Source organism: Callospermophilus lateralis, chromosome 6, assembly GCF_048772815.1.
Source record: "Callospermophilus lateralis isolate mCalLat2 chromosome 6, mCalLat2.hap1, whole genome shotgun sequence".
NCBI lineage: Eukaryota > Metazoa > Chordata > Mammalia > Rodentia > Sciuridae > Callospermophilus > Callospermophilus lateralis.
Window position 1 is genome coordinate 119,427,380 of NC_135310.1, and position 22,610 is coordinate 119,449,989.

General features: G+C 37.2%; 1 protein-coding gene across 1 annotated transcript; it reads right to left on the reverse strand.

Annotated features, from left to right (window-relative positions):
- Positions 1–4,640: 4,640 nt before the first annotated feature.
- On the reverse strand, positions 4,641–22,335 carry Snrpc (small nuclear ribonucleoprotein polypeptide C). Its single transcript, XM_076858873.1, has 6 exons — positions 22,221–22,335; positions 21,799–21,841; positions 15,243–15,351; positions 10,670–10,759; positions 8,463–8,567; positions 4,641–4,993 (listed from the first exon to the last, which is right to left on the reverse strand). Exons 1-6 carry the CDS (start codon positions 22,226–22,228, stop codon positions 4,869–4,871), a joined length of 480 nt encoding a protein of 159 aa, XP_076714988.1. The 5' UTR covers positions 22,229–22,335; the 3' UTR covers positions 4,641–4,868.
- Between the last annotated feature and the right edge of the window lie 275 nt (positions 22,336–22,610).

Sequence of the window (22,610 nt, forward strand, 5' to 3'; positions counted from 1 at the left end):
CAGAAAATTCTCTTTTCCTTCATGGGAGAACATCTTTCTCTTTCATTTCTGAAGCATATTTTTACTGAATATAGGAATCTGCACTTTTCTTTCAGTTATCAAAAACTGCTTAGCTACTTGCTTCTGGCCTGCATGGTTTCTTTTTCCTTTTGGTACCAGAGATTGAACTCAGCTTGACCACTGAGCCACATTCCCAGTCTTATTTTGTATTTTATTTAGAGACAGGGTCTCACTGAGTTGCTTACCACCTTGTTTTTGCTGAGGCTGGCTTTGAACTTGTAATCCTCCTGCCCCGGCCTCCCAAGCCACTGGGATTATAGGCCATGTGCAACTGCACCTGGCCCTCCCTGGTTTCTCATGATACATTTGCCATCCTTGGAACTCTAATAGTTGTCATTTTTCTCTCCAGGTGCTTTCTAGTTTGACTATAGTTTTCATAAGTTTGACTACAATTTGTCTTGGTGTGGATTTCTTTTGAATTCATCAAGATAAAAGTTGGACTGGGGTTGTGGCTCCGTAGTAGAGTGCTTGCCTAGCACACATGAGGCCCTGGGTTCGATCCTCAGCACCACATAAAAATGAAGTAAAGATATTGTGTTCACCTACAACTAAAAAAATATTAAAAAAAAAAAAAAACAAGATTAGAGTTCACTGAGCTTCTTAAGTAGGTTTGTCTCTTGCAATTTGGGGAAGTTTTCAACAAGTATTTGTTCTAGTACCTTTTGGCCATCTTTTTTGCCTCTCCTAGACTCTGACATGATTATCAGGATCTTTTGTTATTGTCCTAGAGATCCCTGAACCTTCATTCATTTATTTTAAAGCCTATTTTCTGTTGCTCAGATTGGATAGTTTCTATTATTCTATCTTCAAATTCACCAATTCCTTCTTCAGCCCTTTCAATCTTCTGTTGAGACTATCCACTGAATATTTAATTCTGGTTCCAAAATTTCCATTTGATTCTTCTAGCTTGTTTCTTCCTTGAGAATTTCCATTGATTTGCTGATACTATTTCTTCATTTGTTTCAAGTATGTCCATCATTGCTCACTGAAGCATGTACTTTTTTGTTGTTTGCTATCCAGGTATTAACAAAGTTGCCCGGCCTGGTCTCATACTTGCAATCCTGCCTCAATTGCTCTAAACTCTTTGTTAAATAATTCTAATATCTTTATCATTTTGTGTTGACATCTATTGGTTGCTTTTGAAAATTGAGGTTTTCCTAACTCTTGGCATAACAAGTGACTTTAAATTGAAAGTTGGGCATTATGTATTGTTTTGTACCTGTATCTTATTTAAACCTTTCATTTTGCAGGCTTTTTCTCATACTGGTCCAGCAGGAGGAAGTATCCTTTTGTTATCGTTAAAGATGAAGGTAGAAATCCAGATCACTTGGTCTCCTTAGACCCAGGCAAGGAGTTCCTCATTTCTGCAAGGCCAACGTAGGAGTTCTGGTTCGAAGGCAGGCCCTCACTGATACTCTTGCTGGGAGAAGCAGAATGCTTCATTACTATTCCCCACAGGCCTCCACTGACAGGGATGGGTGTAACCTGGGTAACAGTAAAAGTCCTGAGTGTATCCTCTAACATTACCTCAATCAGGAGGTGGTAACACCTTGTTACTGCTGGATAGCAATAACAATCCCAGCTCCTATGAGACCTTCTCTGACATCAACCCAGCAGAGCTGGGGTATCATAACACAGCCTCAGGAAGGAAATTTAAGCTTTCCACTTAGCCTTTGCTGGCCCAAGTGGGGTGAGGCTGTGACTGGAGTAGAGTGGTTAATGTCTTAAATTTTCTGCCTTGTTAAACTGCATCTTTCCTAGTCCTTTGGCTTCCAAGACCAGACTTTTCTTTAGGTGTTTTTCATCTGTGCCCAGTGTTCCTTGGATACCAATTTCAGTTCTAGGTCTAGAATATATGAGGCAACCGCCGCCCCCCCCGGAATTCACCGTGTTGTTCCTTTCACTGTATTGTTCCTTTCACTGTATTGTTCCTTAGGTCCCAAGTTCCTCAACAGGTCTGCCTTCCTCTCTTTGCCTTTGTTTTATTTTGCATACTTACATGTATATACACATACATATATAAACATAGCATAAATATGCATATACACACACACATACATATTTGAAGCACTTTGAAAATATTCACAGAGTTTCAGTTATATTTAGTAGTAGGAATAAGAGAAAGTATATCTACTCCATATTCCTGGAAGTGTAAGAACACATATTTATTTTAACTTTTTATTTTGAATAATTATAGATGCACAAGAAGTTATAAATACAGAGGTCCTGTATATCTTTCACCCCGTTTCCTTCATGGTTACATCTTATGTAACTATAGTACAATATAAAAGACCAAATCCATATGTAGTTCTGTCATTTTATTACGTGTAGACTTGTGCAACCACTAATGTCATCAGGATACACACAATGGTCTCTCTTATGCTACTCCTTTATAGTCATATCCCACTCCACTTCAATACCATCCTTGACCTCTGGCAACTACTATTTCTCCTTCATCTCTATAATTTTATTATTTATATAACCAGAATTATGTAGACTATTGATTTTTTTCAGGCTTTTTTTTTTTTTCATTCAGCATACTGCCCTTAAGATACATCTAAGTTGTTCCATCGGTAGTTCACTGTTTTTATAGCCAACTTATATTCCATAACCAAGACACTTTTTATTTGGGGTAGGGAAGCTAGAAATACTTTGGCTCAAATCATCCTCCTGCCTCAGCCTCCTGAGTAGCTGGCACTATAGGTATGTACCCAAAGTGTTTTTAAGGTTGAACACTTCTAGTCTTGCAAGAAAATGTCTGATGTAGTTTCAGAAAAATAGTATGATGACTTCAAAGTTTAACACAGCATAACTACAGAGAACAAAAGCAGAAACAAATAAATTCTGATTTTTTAATCAATTCAAAGGGCAAACTAACAATGAATGATTAGAAGACACTTCCTTTTCTAAGGGGCTATGAAACAGTACAACTTACTGTAAGTGACTTATGACTTCAGACATGCAGTTTTTTTTATAAAATAAGAACATTTCTAATGTGAACATTTGTATAGGTACACAAAAGAATACTAAAGATCAGGAAGAGGAGACATTAGAGTCAATGTGGGATAAAATACATGCTTTCTTTTCTGTGGGCAAATCCAAAACCACTGTGAGTACATTTGAAGTCCAGGTTCTCATCATTTCTACTGTCAGGGCTTTTGAATGGTTTATCAGAATGCTACTTCCTTGATTCTAGGCTGTATGAGAAATAAGATACTTGCCAAGAGCTGTCATTCCGTATGAAACAGTCCACTGGTGATTATTTGTCCCAGTTACATAGCTTCAGTCTAGGTGTCTTTAGATATATATTTTCTCGACAATGGACAGCAGTGAATAAGATATTGTTGTATGAAGAAACTAAGATGCAGAGCAATGTGTATTGCAGAAGTCTTTTCTACTGAGCTTCCTTATTCTAACAATACTGACATATGCAACAATGTGAATGAATCATGCTTCATAAATCAGCTCCCTATCACAGGTATCAATGTAATGCTGTTTCCAATCTTTTGCTGCAATACACATAATCTTTTTTTTTTAATATTTAGTTTTTAGTTGTAGTTGGACACAATACCTTTCTTTTTATTTATTTTTATGTGGAGCTGAGGATCAAACCCAGCGCCTTGCATGCGCTAGGCGAGCGCTCTACCTCTGAGCCACTACCTCAGTCCAATACATAATCTTTTAACACAACATTCTGTATGTGTGCAACTTCACCTGTAGGATGAATTCCTAAACATGAAAATACTAGGTCATAGGATACCAGTTTATAATTTTGATAATGCCAAATTGCCCTTCTCAGAGGTTGTACAATTTTCAATGCCACTTGCAATGTGAAAAAGTGTAAATTTTATACTGAACTGAATATGAACTATGCCAATGCTTTTTAGATGTTTTCCAAATAGTATTCTAAATACATTTTCTGTATCACAAAACTTTGCCTAATTTTATGATTCCTATAGAAAATTTCAGGCTATTTGAAGCCAAGATAGAGGGGAGCCAAGAGAAAGGAGAAGCTGAGGTTAAGGCAATTCCTGCCTTCTTTAGCTGAGATGTACAAAATACAAAACATCAAGTATTTTCCCCTATTTCATCATGAAAGACTTAAAGTTTTCCATTTATTCATGTGAAAATTAACCAATTATGGTGTTTATTATTTAAAGCCATAAAAGCTTAACTGATTGGGATGTAGGTTAGGGGTTGAGTGCTTACCTAGCATGTGCTAGGCCTTGGGTTCAATTCCCAGCATGCAAAAAGAAAAACAAAACAAGCTCTATAGAACTATTAGATGTACCAATGTACTAGATGTAGCTAGAATTATAGGCACATGCCACCATACATGTGGTGTATGTATGGTGTATGTATGGTGGCATGTGCCTGGCTGGAAGCCTTCTTCTTTAGGTAGGTCATATTTTCCTAAAGCCAGGGTGCTAAAAGGGACTTCCTCTATAGCTACGGAAAAGAATCTCACACACAGTACATGCTGAAGAAGAAAATGAGCTAGGACACCACAACCAAATGTCTGATCTCTTTATAATACACAAAGAATACGAAGGGGAAGAAAAAGGGAACAGGGAACACACTTTTAACTAAAAGAGCTGACAACTTTATTTTCACATTTCACAATACAAATGAAAACTGTACTTTTTCTTTCCAATTTCTCCCTTCTAAAACTATTCTCTTTGATACAAATAGGGAGCAAGTCTTTGTTGTCATACTGTTAGAAAACACCCAGAGTCACACAGCACCATGATCTCCTGGTGAATGAAGTAGAACAAGTAATATAAAACTGAAAAAGCTCCCCTCTATCCTTATCTGTCTGGTCGTGTCATTCCTGGCCGAGTGGGCACCATCATGGGACGAGCAGGAGGTCTCATCATTGGAGGCCCAGGCATCATTGGCATGTGGCCTCCCATTGGTGGCCTCATTCCAGGAGCTGCAGGACAAAACAAAGAAAAGGGAGAAATGGGAGTGAGGAAATAACATTTGAGAGAGTGTCTGATGGGACTTCAACTAAAAACAAATAAAGTACCCCCCCCTGCAAAATGCTGGAAAAAAGACACACTTGACAGAAGAAATGTAACAGGTTCATCACATTTGTAAATTACTTAGACATTCTCAAACGAAAAAACAAAAAAGGTCAACACAAGAACCATGTGGGTATCATGATCTAATGATAGTAAGGGGGAAACTATGAATAGACTGTTTTTGAGAAATCACCAGGGACACTAGTTCCTTAAACTGACCTTTTTTCTTACTCAGGGAAATTCACAACTAAGTCACATGTTTTCAGTCAGCTCTTTTAACCAGTTATATCCACCATATAACCAGGAGCTATTTCATGAATGTACACAGGCACAGAGGACAATCTTACCACTAAGCGTTTGTTCGGAGTTGTAGGAAAGGTGAGCAGGAGGCCCATGCTGAGAACCTGTTAGTAACCATACTTAGCTCAAGTCAAGAAAAATAATAGGCAATAATGTGATTTATAACAATTAGCATACACAAAATTTTATTTTTCTAATGCACTTTAGAAACTATTACTGAATTGTTTTAAGTGTCCCATCAATAAATCAGCCAAATATATGAGGCAGGGAAGGGAGAGCAGGCAGAGGGGTAAGGGAACAACACAGGCAGTTTCAATGAATAGATCATGTTCTATTTCCAGCTGGGTGGTGGTTTCATGGATATTCATTTTATTATTATGGCTCATAATTTTCTTTTTAAAAATTTTTTAAATATTTATTTTCCAGTTATAGTTGGGAACAATTATTTCACTTATTTATTTTTATGTGATGCTGAGGATTGAACCCAGGGTCTCGCACCTACAAGTCAAGCGCTCTACCGCTGAGCCACAACCCCAACCACCCCCCATAATTTTCATACTACATAAATTTTTCAAGTATCAAATTTTGCCTATTTTTTTTCCCCTATACTGAGGATTTAACCCAGGGTGCTTAACATTGAGCTACATCCCCAGTCCTTTTTATTTTTTGAGGCAGGGTCTTGTTAAGTTGCTGAGAGTCTCACTAAATTGCTGAGGCTAACCTCAAACTTACAGTCCTCCTGCCTTGGCCTCCCAAGTGCTGGGATTACAGGCATATGCTATCATGCCCAGCACTAATTATTTATTTTTACTTAAACAGTTTTCATTAAAGGTTTGAAGTAAATAGTTCAAGGAAAACTATATTCGAGACTGGGGATGTAGCTCAGTGCTTGCTCAACATGCACAAAGCCCTGGGTTCAATACCTAATGCTGCCCAGTGTGGAGGTAGACAAAAAAGAAAGCTAAACTTAGAAAAAAAAGAAAACTATAAAAAAAGTATTTAAAATTGAATATAGTCTTATCACAAAAAGAAACACGACTATATGCAAAGACACAAAATCCAACAAGTACAGAATTTTTTAAAGATCAATTTCAACAAGAACACAAAATAATAATAAATTTCTAAATTGAACATAAAGGCCAAGCTTAACATAACCTGTATTCAAGTATTGCTTACAGGAAAGGTTAAAAACTGGGTACCTGAAAACTTGTTTTCTTTGGTCTCCATAATGGATTGAATTTGAATTAGTTGCCAACACTGGGATTTCAAATAAAAGTCTAGATTCCTTTTATGTTTTTAATTTTATCATGGAAATGTTCAAACATACACTTAGTACAAAGGAGTATGATGAATATCCACGTATCCACCATCCAGCATCAACACTTATCCACTCGTGACGAACTTTGTTCAGTTATACCCCAACTAATTTTTATTCCCACCCCAACCCCCAACTCCTCAAATTATTTTAACACAATCCCACAATCTTATCACTTTATCCTGGCTCTGAAAATTTTTTAAAAAGAAAGAAAAAGGAATGAGAACTGGAAACACCAAGCCTGCATTCTCAAGTCAACCACAGGCTGAAATTGAGTTTTGGAAGCCGACCTGTTTTTTCTTTTCTTTTCTTTTCTTTCTTTCCTTTTCCTTTTCAAGAGAGGCAGGGTCTTGCTACGTTGTCCAAGTAGGCCTAAATTTCTGGGCTCAAGCAATCCTTCTGCCTCAGCCTTCTGAATAGCTAGAATTATAGGCACATGCCACCATACATGTGGTGTATGTATGGTGGCATGTGCCTGGCCAGCCTTCTTCTTTAGGTAGGTCATATTTTCCTCAGTTCAGCACATCCCTAAACCCTCTAGGTATCTGAATACATGGCCCTAATTTAAGAATGCTAAAGCTAAATCAATCACTTCAGTTGTGTTTTGGGTCCACAAGCCTATATAAGTCAAGAACTCTAAATGATACCCACAGCAGCATACTGACTACTTTCTGGCTAGAAAGCTACTATAATACCTTTGCACCTTTTTTTCCAGTTGAGATGTAGGCATCAATCAGATGTCCCCAAACCTGTTTATGTCAGTCATATTTATTATTCTAGTTATATGACTTAACTGTTCTTAAAAAAAAGAGCATGAAAACAAAATTGTTTTTATGAAAACTAACTGGATATACTTAAAAAGAATCAGGCAAATCATCCCCAAAATGCTCAGAAATTTGGTAGGCAAAACAATCAGAAGATTGGACTAGATTACATCACAGTCTCCTACCATTTCTAAGAAAATGAAACTAAAGTTGGTAGAAGATGCACAGTTTTATGGGTTTATGATAGAAATACAATTTTCCAATCAGCAGACTCACTTACAAAGCAAAGGTCCTACCCATGGATCAGAAATATTTGCAAATCAATGTAATTTAAGTTTACACTAAATAAAATGGTAATGGCTCAGTGGTAGAGCACTCAATTAGCATGGGCAAGGTCCTGGGTTCAATCCATAACACACAAAAAACTGCTAAAATGAAAAATTTAATTTAATTAAGAAGTAAATAAAATGCTTCAGGCATAGGATTTTTTTCCCACTCCCTGGACAAAATAACAGCTACTAGGTCTTTTTAGAATACTGATTGGGCTATTAAATATGTAACAAGAGAGCTGGGGTTAAAGTATACTTTAACTCAGTGGTAGAGTGCTTGCCTAGCAGGCACAAGTCACTGTGTTTGATCCCTAGCACACACAAAAATTAAAAGTAAATAAATAAATATGTGCAACAGGAGGAAGCTCTGCTCCAAATCAAAATGGAATAAGCTCATCTGCCCTCCTGTTCATCATTAGTGGCCAAAAGTCAAGATAAAACAAAACAACAGGGAGGGAGAAGGAAGACAGAAGCAGCCTTATCTTGCTTTTAGTAGTGCAAGGTCATTAGATACTCCATTTATACTAATTAATCCAATATTTCTTTGTTTATCATTAAAGATTAACCACATCTGTTACAATACATGTAATAATACATTTAGGTAGCTACTTAAGAATTCCACTTAACTAGAGAACAAAAACAATATAGCTTGCTGAAAGGAAAGACTTACCAGGTCCCACTGGCATCATCCCAGGAGGAGGAGGGCCCATCATTGGCATCATGGGAGGGCCTCCCATATGGGGTGCTGGCATCATACCAGGGCGAGGAGGACCCGCTAAAATAAAGAATAGTGTTTATGGTCAAAGTATATTTGTATGCTTATATATTGTTCTTCTCCTTCTTTCTTTCTTTCTTTATTTTTTTGCTATCAAGGATTGAACTCAGGGGTGCTTGACCACTGAGCCACATCCCCAGCCCTATTTTGAACTTTATTTACCAACAGGGTCTCACTGAGTTGCTTAGCACCTCACCATTGCTCAGGCTGGCTTTCAACTCACGATTCTCCTGTCTCAGCCTCCCAAACCACTGGGATTACAGGTGTATGCCACCATGTCCAGCTGATAAGTTTTCTTCTTAATTGAAACTAATATGGTCTCAGGGATTGGTTCCAATTTTGAAACAATGGATTTCTAATGGTTTCATTTTATTAACAGTAGCTCTACAAAAATCACATGCCATAAAATTTTAGTTATAACTAAAAAGCAAAAAATAAAAACATACCTAGACAGAACTATAAAGTGAACTTAGGTTCCTCAGGTTTAAAAACAAAAATTCTGAGGCTAGAGGTGTAGCTCAGTATTAGAGAACTTGACTACCATGCATGAGGCCCTGGGTTCAATCCCCAGCACAACTAAATAAATAAATAAGAACAGATTATACTCTCGCTAGGGCTCTTGACAAAAGGTAATGAACTAAAATCACAAGTACCTAATTTCAGATCTTTTTTTCTTTTTCTTTCTTTCTTTTTTTTTTTTTTTTTTTTTTTTTTTTAGTTTTACAGACACAATAACACCTTTATTTTATTTATTTTTTAACATGGTGCTTAGGATTGAACCCAGTGCCTCACGCATGCCAGGCAAGCGCTCTACTACTGAGCCACAACCCCAGCCCTCAAAAAGATCAAAAATTATTTTTAAAAGATTCTTGAGCTGGGCAATCTGGCACACATCTGTAATTCCAGCTAATACAGGGTTAAGATAGGAGGTATGAAAGTTCAAGGACAGCCTGGGAACTTAATAGGACCATGTCTCAGACAGAACTTTTAAGGGCTGGGGATGTAGCATAGTGGTAAAGTGGTAGAGTGCTTGCCTAGCTTGCCTCTGGGCCTAATTCCAAGTACTTTTAAAAAAGAATATTCTTCTGAAGTACAAGGACTTATATGCAGAGATATTCCTGATAGTATCATTTATAAAAACAATATAACTGGAATAAGTTAAATATCTAACAATATCTAAGAAAATGATGTGATAAATTATGATACATTCATATCATGAACTACTCTATTAAAAATAATGGAGGCCTAGGGGGTATAGTTCAGTGATAATAGCAGGTGCTTGGCAAGCACAAGGCCATGCGTTTGAACCCCAACACTGAAAGAAAAAACAAAAAGGTGGGGGGATAAGTCAATCAAGGTGAACAAGAAGACATAAGTGACCTGGGAGTTGCTGTGGGCCCAGGCCAGACCAAATCCCATGATGACAAATACCTAGAAATGGTTTGGCAGGCCATTAGGGGTTCACCTGCATTAGTGTGCAACCATTAAAACAGTCAAACTTTTTGTGTCTGTATCCATAAGTGAATCCAATTTCAATCTGAACCTTCCCAGGGGAGCAAAAAGGACTATAACCTAGTATTCAATTTCCTCCTGTCTGCTATGCAGTGACAGGTTTTTCTACAGAGCAGAGGCACTGGAACCGCTCCACCTTCAACAATCCAATTCTTATCTTTCACAAGGCATATATGTTGATTGTTAGGTGGGTTAGAAATATGAAAAAAGACTTGAGAAGTTTACCAGCTATTTCAGTCTTCTGGTGTTCTGTTCATAGCAGTGACTAACTTAATGTGCTCAACAACACCTATTCACATATTAGTTCATTTAATCACATGTTCATTCTTAACTCTTCAATTGAATCCACCTCAAAAATCCACAAAGAATAAAAATAAAAAAGAATTGGGATGTCACAATTACAATACCTTAGTAATAATATCATCAAATCAACTCAAAAACTATTTTGGAAATTATACCACTAAAGTTGTTTTCTATTACTATTCATGTATTCATTTACATAAGCATTTGAAAACCAACTGAGATAATCTAACATAATCAAAGGATAATCTACCCAGTTACACCCATTAATATAAAACCTTTAAACTTACGTAGACTAGGGGGAGGTGGGATCATAGCACCTGCTGGAGGAGGTGCAGAGAATGGAGTAGGAGGTATCTTTCCTTGTTGAAATGCAGCCGCTTTGGGAAGATGGATAGGGGAAAAAAACAAACATGAATATGAATTCAAAATACATTTACAAATATAACCACTTTTCTTTTAAATATTCCAAATACTTCACTCTTATATATATATATAGAGAGAGAGGGGGGGGTGAATTTTAATATTTATTTATGTTTTTACTTTTCGGCGGACACGACATCTTTGTTTGTATGTGGTGCTGAGGATCGAACCTGGGCCGCACGCATGCCAGGCGAGCGCGCTACCGCTTGAGCCACATCCCCAGCCCCAAATACTTTATTTTAACATGTAAAGTTACTAAGTCATTACTCTACCATTTTAAAATCAATTGTAGGTATTCACTGGTTAAAATAGCAACTAACTACTGATTTAGTTATTTTAAATGCTTTAGAATTTTTATTAATTTAAGCTGGGTGTGGTGGCACATGCCTATAATCCCAGCAACTTGGGAGGCAAATCAGGAGGATTGCAAATTGGAGTTCAGCCTCAGCAACTTAGTGAGATCCTGTCTCAAACTAATAAATATAGCTCAGTGGTAAAGCTCCCCTGGGTTCAATCCTCAGTACCTCCCATAAAAAAATTTTATTCACTTACCAGGTGCTTTTATTTTTTACTATATAGTATTTCTATGGTTAAAATAACAATGGGACCTTGGAGTGAAAATTTCCTACCTAACCAATGTCTTTTACCAACAAGAAATCATCATCTTTTTTTCTTCTTCTTTTTTAATACTGGGGATTAAAACCAAGGTGCTCTACTACTGAGGTGCTCTAGGCTGTCGTCCAACTAGTGATCCTTCTGCCTCAGCCTCCAGAGTCCCTAGGATTATAGGTATTGCCACCACACTCAGTAAAGTAGTTACATTTAATCTGTATGTGACTTATAACCAACTCAAGCCATTCACTATCTTGTTTGAGAAATGTGTAATACATGCCCAAAGGCCAGGCTTTAAAATTTTGTATCTCTTCTATATCCTGGTGAAAACAACACATCATTTTGCCTTGCCATTTTTTAAATTAATGCACTGATTTAAGAGATGTGGAAGAAACAATAATTTCTTTCTTTCTTTCTTTCTTTTGTAGTTGTAGATGGACCCAATACCTTTATTTTATGTTTATCTTTATTTTATGTTTTTATTTATTTATTTAAAAATTGTTTTAGTTGTTGATAGGCCTTTATTATTTATTTATTTATATGCGGTGTTGAGAATCGAACCCAATGCCTCACACATGCCATGCAAGTGCACTACCACTAAGCCATAGCCTCAGCCCTATATTTTTATTTTTATGTGGTGCTAAGGAGGATAGAATCCAGTGCCTCACAAAAGATAGGCAAGCACTCTACCACTGAGCTAAAACCCCAGCCCCAAAACACTGATTTCAAAGCAAGAGCCCTCCCTGAAAGAAATTATGATCTTAAAAAAGTCCAATACTGCCAGGTGTAGTGGCGCACGCCTGTAATCCCAGCAGCTTGGTAGGCTGAGACAGTAGTTCAAAGTCAGCCTCAGCAACAGTGAGGCACTAGGCAACTCAGTGAGACTATGTCTCTAAATAAAATACAATATAGAGCTAGGGATGTGGCTCAGTGGGTAAGTGTCCCTGAGTTCAATCCCCAATACGAAAAAAAAAAAAAAAACCAAAACTCAAAAATATCCAATATTATCAACTTTTTTCTTTCTTACCATATGAGGTACAAGTGAAAAGAAAAGAAACTGATGATCATCTATATTTGGCTTTCAAAAAGTCATAACAGGTTGGGTGTGGTGGCGCACACCTGTAATCCCAGTGGCTAGAAAAGCCAGCCTCAGCAAAAGCAAGGCAGTAAGCAACTCAGTGAGACCCTGTCTAGGACTGGGGATGTGGCTCTGTGGTTGAGTGCCCATGAGTTCAGTCCCCAATACCCACCCCAAAAAAGTCATATTAGCCAGGTGGTGCATGCCTGTAATCCCAGCAATTTAGGAGGCTGAGGGAAGAGGATCAAATTCAAAGCCAGCCTCATCAACTTAGCAAGGCCCTATCTCAAAGCAAAAACTAAACCAGGGCTGGAGATATGCCTCAGTGGTTAAGCACCTATAGGTTCAATCCCCAGTTAAAAAAAAAAAAAACAGAAAAAGAAAGAAAAAGGAAAAGTCACAACTAAATATTAAAATGCACACTCATAAATATCTACATCTGAGCTATGTGCAGTGGTGCATGCCTGTAATCCCATCAGCTGAGACAGGAGGATCATGAGTTCAAAGCCAGCCTCAACAATTTATCGAGGCACTAAGCAACTCATTGAGACCTTATCTCTAAATAAAACACAGAAAAGGGCTGGGGATGTGGCTCAGTGGTTACGTATCCCTGAGTTCAATCCCCAGTACCTAAAAAAGCAGAAATAAAAACAAAAAAAATCTATACCTGAGGTAAGAATTTCCCAATTCAATATTGTCTGCAGGCCATCTTACTCCACCCCCATCAATACAAATCAGGTCAAATCAGGGCTGGGGTTGTGGCTCAGTGGTAGAGTGCTCACCTAGCATGTGTGAGGCCCTGGGTTCAATCCTCAGCACCATATAAAAATAAGTAAATAAAATAGGGGTATTGTGTCCAGCCACATCTTAAAAAAAAAAAAAAAAAAAATCAGGCCAAGTCACTCAAACTAATCTCTGATTATTTACGGGGATCAGGTCTAAAAAGATGATACAAATAAACATTTAATAAAAGCTATTTGAGCAGGAATTATAGCTCAGTGGTAGAGCACTTGCCTAGCAAGTGAGGTACTAGGTTCTATTTTCAGCACTGCATATAAATAAATAAATAAATAAATAAATAAAGCGACGATCCATCAACAACCAAAAATAAAAATTTTTAATAGAAATTTTAAAATGAGGACTAGAGTTGCAGCTCAAGTGCTAGAGTGCTTGCCTAGCACATGTGAGGCACTGGGTTCAATCCTCAGAACCACAGAAAATAAAGATATTGTATCTACCTAAAACTAAAACATAAATACTTAAAAAAAAAAATAAAAAGAAATTTAAAAATAAGAGTTATTCATATACCTGTGCTCTATCAGGAATTATATATCTCAATAAGGGCTTTTCCAATCAAAAAGGTACTTTCTAGCTGGGTGCAGCAGCACACATCTGAAATCCCAGCAAGTGGGGATGCTGAGGCAGGAGGATCACAAGTTCAAGGACAACACAGGTAACTTAGCAAGACCTTATCTCAAACTAAAAACAGCTGGAGATGGAGCTAACTGGAAGATCACCCCTGTGTTTAATCCCCAATACTGGGGAGCGGGAGGAAAAGGATGACAGAATTAATTTTTTCAAATGAAATAGATTTACATTTTTATGAGATTTACTCCATAAAAATCCTGGACACCAAAAGGGAGTAAATAAAGGTACTCCGTACTCCCATGCAGGAGCAATTCTGCCCGGCTCCTACAAGCCTGGAAACATTTTTTAAAAGTAGTCACAACTAGTGGGTTCATACCCAGGATGTTCCTAAACATCTTAAAATGCAAAGGGCAGAATACAAGATTAAGAAACTTGGTGTAAGCTAATAAACAAGATTCTTGTAGCTGGGTGATGAGAAACTAGGGAGTGGGGACAGAGAAAGTTCAGGCCTTAATTCAGTCTTTCTACTTTTCAAAATAGTTTTGCTTTTTTTTAAATCACAAAGTCTACATTTGTCTGCCAGCTTGGAGTACAATGAATTTTTAAGAAAGGTCATGTTTCAAAAATATACCAGTATAACCTAAAGTACAACTTCTGTCAGTATCTTGGTTCAACTAGCCAGAACAAAACATTCCTAATTAACATAAAAAAGGCATTTACAGGGGCTGGGGTTGTGGCTCAGCCCTAGTACATGGGAGGCCCTGGGTTTGATCCTCAGCACCACATAAAGATAAATGAATAAAATAAAGATATTGTGTCCATCTATGACTAAAAAATATTTTTTTAAAAAGGCATTTACAAAAAAAATATGGGTCCAAAATATTCAGACTACTTTGCCACATCAGTTAGTCTTATTTGTTTCTTTGCTTTGCTATTTCTTTCTTTCAGGGCTACAAATAAGAAAGTCAAATGAAGTCTCTCCAACTAGTTGAAGAAAATCATAAATCCTCCCCAGCCTTTACCTATTACAACAGAAAAACACTTCTAAAAATTGTGGATCACTACAAAGAGGGGTTTACATAAATTTACTAAAAAATCATGTCAACAGAGAAATATTAGGCAATTCCATTCTTCTCTGCCCCACCTCCCAATATAACCCAAACCTGACAACTCTATCTCTGATTGCTCAACCCTCAACAATTAATATTAACGTGTTTCTATATTCCTGGAAAATCAATGACCTCCCACTTCTTCCATTCAACATGGGCAAAATCCCCTATTTATCATTCAGAAGGCATTGCTTCTGTGAAACACAACAAAAAGACAGGGAGGGAATAGAATGGGACCATTCTGTCACATCAGAACAAGAAACCAAAACATACTTGTTTTGTCAATCAGGCTCTGAGCCTGTTCTTCCATCCATTTCTGATAGTAGTCTTTCACATTCTCTTTGTGTTTCCTACCACTGCAATGTGTCTTTCTCACAGATGGCTGTAAAACAAAAAGGTGTATCAGATACAGAAACAAATCTCCTAAATGAGAAAGTTGAAAAATATTTACCTCTATGTAAGCAACCCAGCTAGTTTGGCTAGGCACTACTACACAATATCCTACAATACACTATGGGAATCTATTTATTTATTTATTTAAATGTTTGTTTTATAGTTATAGGTGGACACAGTATCTCTTTAATTGATCAATTGAAAGGCCAGTTTTGCTAGAGACTAACTATAAAGGGAACTTTCTGTGGTGACAGAAATATTCTGTGTGAATGAACACATCAAGTTGTAATTATATGACATATAAAATGTGTGCATAAAATTAAAAGTAAATTATGGGGCTGGGGTTGAAGCTCAGTGGTATAGTGTTTGCCTGGCACATGTAAGGCACTGGGTTTGATCCTCAGCACCATATGAAATTTTTTTTTTTTTTTTAAGAGAGAGAGGAGAGAGAGAGAGAGAGAGAGAGAGAGAGAGAGAATTTTTTAATATTTATTTTTCAGTTTTCGGTGGATACAACATTTTTATTTTATTTTTATGTGGTACCCAGAGCCCTGCCCATGCCAGGCGAGCGCACTGCCGCTTGAGCCACATCTCCAGCCCACCACATAAAAATTTTAAAAATGAATAAAAAATAAAGGTATTGTGTCCATCTACAACTAAAAAAAATTTTTTTAAGTAAATTATAGGGGCTGGGATTGAGGCTCAGTGGTAGAACGCTTGCCTAGCACGGGCGGGACCCGGGTTCAATCCTCAGCACCACATAAAAATAAAGGCATTGTGTTGTGTCCATCTACACCTAAAATAAATAAATAAACAAATATATATATATATATATATATGTAAATTATAATTCATAATTCTAAGTCAATAAATTTGCTGAAAAAAACCACAGTTATTATCTTCTATTTATGCTTAAGACTTACCTCAAAACACACAAGTGATAAACATTAAACCAAGGCCTGGAAGCCAGATCTCACTCAGATGCTCCTAATGGTTGCCTAACTACATCTCTACATTCCTCCCCTAATTCAATCACAGCAAATGTGCCTAATGTCCACTGAGCAGAGTCTATCTTTTTTTTACAGGGAGGGTTACCAGGACTAGAACTCAGGGGCACTCGACCACTGAGCCACATCCCCAGCCCTATTTTGTGTGTTTTTGTTTTGTTTTGTTTTTTAAGGACAGGGTCTCACTGAGTTGCTTAGTGCTTCACTTCTGCTGAGGATGGCTTTGAACTTGCAATCCTCCTATCTCAGCCTCCCAAGCTGCTGGGATTACAGGCGTGTGCCACTACGCCCAGCCAGAGAAACTATCTTTTCACTCTCTATATTTCAAAATGTTGCTGTCTCCCAAACCACTGCTTACATTAATACAGCAATGATGCCTTATGTCTAACCAAAAAATCATACTTAAGAACCAACCAGGGGGGCTGGGGTTGTGGCTCAGTGGTAGAGTGCTCGCCTGGCATGCATGAGGCACTGGATTTGATCCTCAGCACCACATAAAAACAAAATAATGTGTCCACCTAAAACTAAAGATACATACATACATACATACATAAATAAGAACCAACCAGGGGCTGCTGTGATTGTGGCTCAGTGGTAGAATGCTTGCTTAGCATGTATGAATCCTGGGTTCAATCCTTAGCACCACATAAAAATAAAAATAAATAAATAAATAAAAAGAACCAAACAGTCCAAGATGGATGTGGCACATGCCTATAATCCCAGCGACACCGGAGGCTGAAACAAGAACATCACATGAACTTGTGGCCAACCTCCCTCAACTTAGCAATGCTGTCTCACAATAATAAATAAAAAGTGCTGGGAATGTAGCTCATTGGTAAAGCACCCCTGGGTTCCATCCACAGAACAAAAAAAAAGTTCAAAAGTTGTAACACTGAATGACTGAATGAAATTTTTCTTTTGTTATTGCCTAACTGATTTGGCATTTTTACATAAATGGTTTGTAGTGATTTGTTTTTAACAGTCGGCAGAATTTAACCATGATACTAATAATAAGAAACCCCAAATTAACCAAATTTTTAAATTTAGTAGTTTTTATAGCAATAACCTATGAGACTGGAATTTAACAACAAAATCACTGGAAAAAGTCTGACATGTTAAATTCATTTCTGTTTTTTTTTAAATATTTTTTATTTGTAGTGGAACACAATATCTTTGTTTATTTTTATGTGGTGCTGAGGATCGAACCCAGGGCCTTGCACGTGCAAGGTGAGTGCTCTACCGCTGAGCCACAACCCCAGCCCTCATTTCTGTTTTCGTGTGTGTGTGTGTGTGTGTGGTTTCTTTCCTCTGAATATTTTTGTTTTTGCAGTATTGGAGATTAAGCCCAGGGGTCCCACATGCTAGAAGTGCTCTGCTATTGAGCTATATCCCCAGCAACACCCCTCTTAAACTGAGTTAAAAGAATCATCTTAATTGTACAAACTGGCCTCAATCTTGAGATCCTCCTGCCTCAAAGTCACAAGTAGCTAGGGTTTCAAGGGGGTGCACCATGCCCAGCCAGCAATGGATGTTTTAATACACTTTGAAGCCCACTTCAGGAAATTGCTATAATCACATCTTTACAATTAAGAAGAATTCAGAATAACAATAGTATAGGGTTCTCAATACTTCTCATTAAGAGAAAGTTATTATAAAAAGATATAAAAATTTTATAATTTTCTGAATTCTGGTATTAGTAAGATTATTAGTAGGTATGCAAAAATATGCCAAGAAAAAGTAGAAAGGCATAGCCCCCAAATAACTTTAAGAAAATTATGACAAGGGGTTTTACCTAAAGAGGGGATTAAAAAAAAAAAAAAAAGACTAGAGATCTATACTCAAGGACTAACTACTACAATAGCTATTTATTGGAGGGATCTCCTCCAGGACAGTGTATAATATTAGAACTACTATTTCTTTAAGAGGAACCACTCTACTTGCATGCCCTGCAAATCTGTATTTTCCCACCAGTACTGAGGACTAAACCCAGTAGCAGTCTACCACTGAGCTACTTCCCCATCCCTTTTTTTTTTTAAATTTTGAGGTTGCCCAGGTTGACCTCAAATTTGGGATTCTCCTACAGGTATGTGCCACCAAGCCCAGCCTGCAAATCTGTAAATGCTAAACATCACTCATAAAGATCTTTTTTTCCTTTGAAGTGCTGAGGATCAACCCCAGGGCCTTGCAAAGGATAGGTAAGCACTCTAACATTGAGCTACATCCCCAACCATGAAAAGAATTTTAAACAAAGTGACAACAGAGAAATCATTGGCTAGGTTCTTCCAGATACTATTCAAAATGACCAAGAATACTGATTTAATCAGGTTCTTGCAAAAGCAAAACAGAGTTGTGGTTCTCAAGGGATGCTTCACAGACATCTAACGATCTCTGAGATCTTTTTAGGGGCGTGCAACTCCATGTTTTCATAAGACATTTCCTTTTTCACTACATTGACAATGATGATGCCAAATTCTTGGTACCTGAGAATGAATCAAGGCATAGCACCTTTTTGTATTAATGATCACTGTATTTTTCAACGTCCCAAACTCATGGGGGCAAAAACCCAGTTTCACTTTCTTTAATGAAACAATATAATTACTAATTTTTATTAATTCTCAGTTCTTGAGTTCCTATCTTTTTAATATTCTGGGTGACAAAAATGGAAGGACTGTCAAAGCATTTCTGTACATTAATATGTGAAATTTCAAGGAAATTTTTAGGTTAGTACTTAAAGCAAGCATGCAATTATTCTAGTTGCTAGCTTTATCAGTTGTCTCTTGCCCTGAAAGAAAGGGAAACATGTTGGATATTCAGACTTCTCAAAAAATGAATGAAGTAGCCAGGCAATGAGGCATATGCTACTCAGTTGGCTGAAGAAGACTCCAAATTCCAGGGCAGTGATATAGCTCAAGGGCCAGTGATATAGCTCAATGGTAGAGCACTTTCCTAGCATGCAAGGCCCAGAAAAGCAATTGATAGTATCTGTTGATAATAATAAAATATGAGCTACAAGCAAAAATTAAGAGTTTTAGGAAACCTTACCTATCACCATAAAATTGACAGCTTCTCACTACTTAAAGTTGGCACTGATTCAATTTTTACCTGAATTAATGTGAGTTCTTCTTTTTTTTAAAGAGAGAGAGAGAGAGAGAAAGAGAGAGAGGGAGAGAGAGAATTTTTAATATTTTATTTTTTAGTTTTCGGCGGACACAACATCTTTGTGTGGTGCTGAGGATCGAACCCAGGCCGCACGCATGCCAGGCCAGCGCGCTACCTCTTGAGCCACATCCCCAGCCCAATGTGAGTTCTTAATAGAATATAATCAAATGTGTCCATACTTGCAGATCTATATAACTCACTAAACCAATGTTTTCTAAATAACCAATTCATATTATAAAACCATGTATTAAAAAAGATCCAAAGTATAAGACTAGTGATTTTTTATTTAATTTTTAATTTTTTTTTAGTTGTAGATGGACACAATGCCTTCATTTATTTATTTATTTTTTGTGGTGCTGAAGATATATCCCAGTGCTTAGACGAGCACTGTACCACTAAGCCACAACCCCAGCCTCCAAATTAATAGTTTTATTTACATTTTTTTTTAAAGAGAAAGAGAGAAAGAGAGAGAGAATTTTTTAATATTTATTTTTTAGTTTTCGGCGGACACAACATCTTTGTTTGTATGTGGTGCTGAGGATCGAACCTGGGCCTCAGGCATACGAGGCAAGCGCGCTACCGCTTTGAGCCACATCCCCAGCCTGATTTTTTATTTTTTTGGCCAGTGAATTTTAATGTAACATTCTGAAAAGTCTGATATGGTTTCAGAGTCCACATTGAAACTAAACATGTGTTAAGTTTTAATGTAATAATATAAAGAATTTTACAATTATCTAAAAAGACAATTCAAGTACTACCACTACCCATGTTCAGTGGCACACACCTATAATCCCTATAATCCCAGGGATTATATAATAATAATATATATAATATTATATATAATCTATAATCCTAATTATATATGGGATTATAATCTATAACCCCATATATATAATCCTATAATCCCAGCAATATGGGAGGCTGAAGAAGGAGGATCTCAAGTTCAAAGATAGCATGAGCAACTTAGCAAGACTGTCTCAAGATAAAATAAATAAAATAATTAAAAACAGTCTGAGGATGTAGCTCAGTGGTTAAGAGCTCTGGGTTCAATCCCTAGTACCAAAAAAAGAAAAAGTACTATCCTTTTTTCAACTACATATCATTGAGGAGCTGGCCTTTCTCTACATGATTCAACCAAAACAACACACTGTAACAGATTTAATGCAGAAAAAGATAAGAACCCAGCTGTGTTCCATTAAGTCAGACATTACAGAGGTTTGTAAAGATGCTAAATCAATATCATTATTTATACTTAATTTTTTTGGAAAATAGCTATGTTTCTTTTTTAAATGCTGTTACCCCAAAAAGCTTGTTACTGTTACTTTTAAATGAGTGAATACTTTTGTTAAATTTTAATTTCAAATATATGCACACACAAACCATATAACCCAATTTAAAAATATATACACATAAGTCAATAAATTTTTAAGATTTTAATGTAAACTTTAAAGATTTGAGATCAAAGAGACCAAAATATTTGAGAACTGTTGGGCTAGAAATACCAAGTTGGACCCCCTACTCTCACATTCCACCTGTATATAAAATCACTTGTTTTCTTTTTTTTATATATTTATTTTTCAGTTTTCGGCCAACACATCTTTGTTTGTACATGGTGCTGAGGATCGAACCCGGGCCGCACGCATGCCAGGCGAGCCACATCCCCAGCCCCAAATCACTTGTTTTCTAACATCCAAAGTCAGTTACCTACTCACACTCTTCCTCAATTTCCTTCTTCCTAAAGTGGAGATAATGAAAGTACTTACAGAATATCGGGAGCAAGAAGCAAAAGATTTGTTAAAACATTTGAAACACAGATTGACACAATAAAGTCTTCAATCTTATTAGTAACTGTTATTTGCTAAGAAGTTTTTAATCAAATCAAAGTATATTGTCCAAATCACAGCATTCACTCCCATTTTATCCAAACATTTTGATAACTGCATAGAGTTAACTATTTGAACTTCAAGGGCACTCTCCTAGAAATTTTCTGTAACTTTTTTTTCATCTTCAAACTTGTTAAACATCTAATATTTTGGCTTTCCAGTGAAAGCACTGCCTTCTGGAAGAGTAATTTTTGCAAATGTCCTCAAATTATGAAATCAGTTACAGGCAGGGAAGAAAAATAAACACACCCAATTATTTTCTCCAATTAGTAAACCTTAAATTTCAGCAGTCTGAAAAGCACAAATCTACACGTTAAAAAAAATAACTAATTTTCTTAACCATTACACATTAGACTTTTTAAAACTATGAAGAAATTCATCACTTACAGAGTCATGGGTGAGGTATGTATCACAGTAGTCACAATAAAACCTGAAAAGAGATGAGAAAAAGAGAGGATGTCATCCATTATCAGATACCCATCCACGGCAGAGCTGTTCACTGAAAATAATAATAATAATAATAATAATAATAATAATAATAATAATAATAATAATAATTTTTTAAAACGCCCTATTCAGATCCTAAGGCGTCAAAGCGTTAGGACAAAACCGGGGGTTTCTGTTGCTTTAAGCGGGGTCGACCTCCACGCTCCGAAAGGGGAGTCTAGAGCTCGCATCTCTCACCCTTCTTATTCCCCAGATCCTCGCCCATCCTTCGAGGCTTCTAGTATCAGAACCCACTCTCCACTCCTCTCACCGGACTACCATCAAGGACTGTCACCTCCCTCATATTTCAGAGACCCTCTTACTTAGGCATGTTGCTCTTCGGGCCGTTGACCACTCGGCTCCGAGCCGCCCGGAAATGACGCACAAAGCTCACGACGGTGCCGCAACCTTCAACGAGACTGGCGCAAAGACTGCCGAAGCCCAGGCGGTCTGTAGGCAAGCGAGGGGCGGGGCTTTTCTCGTCTTCCCTTCACCTATTAGAAAGTGGGAAGGGCAGCACTACGGATACCTACGAGGTTCAATCCAAGCTCATTTAGTCTTGATTGTTGGTGCTTCCGGGAGCGCGTTATTTTTCGTCAAATATGTGTCTCTTCCCTGCTACGTATCCGGCGCTGCATTACATGGGAACAAAACACAAAAGTTCTGGTCCTGAGTTTACTAGAAATAGGGAAAAAGAGAGAACATCAATATGT

What these genes read in the sequence shown, in the direction of transcription:
- Snrpc (XM_076858873.1), bottom strand. An exon ending in CATACCTCACCCATGACTCT is followed by an intron (nt 15,352 to 21,798) that starts GTAAGTGATGAA and finishes TTTGTTTTACAG; the next exon opens with CCATCTGTGAGAAAGACACA. An exon ending in CCCACCTCCCCCTAGTCTAC is followed by an intron (nt 8,568 to 10,669) that starts GTAAGTTTAAAG and finishes TCTTTATTTTAG; the next exon opens with CGGGTCCTCCTCGCCCTGGT.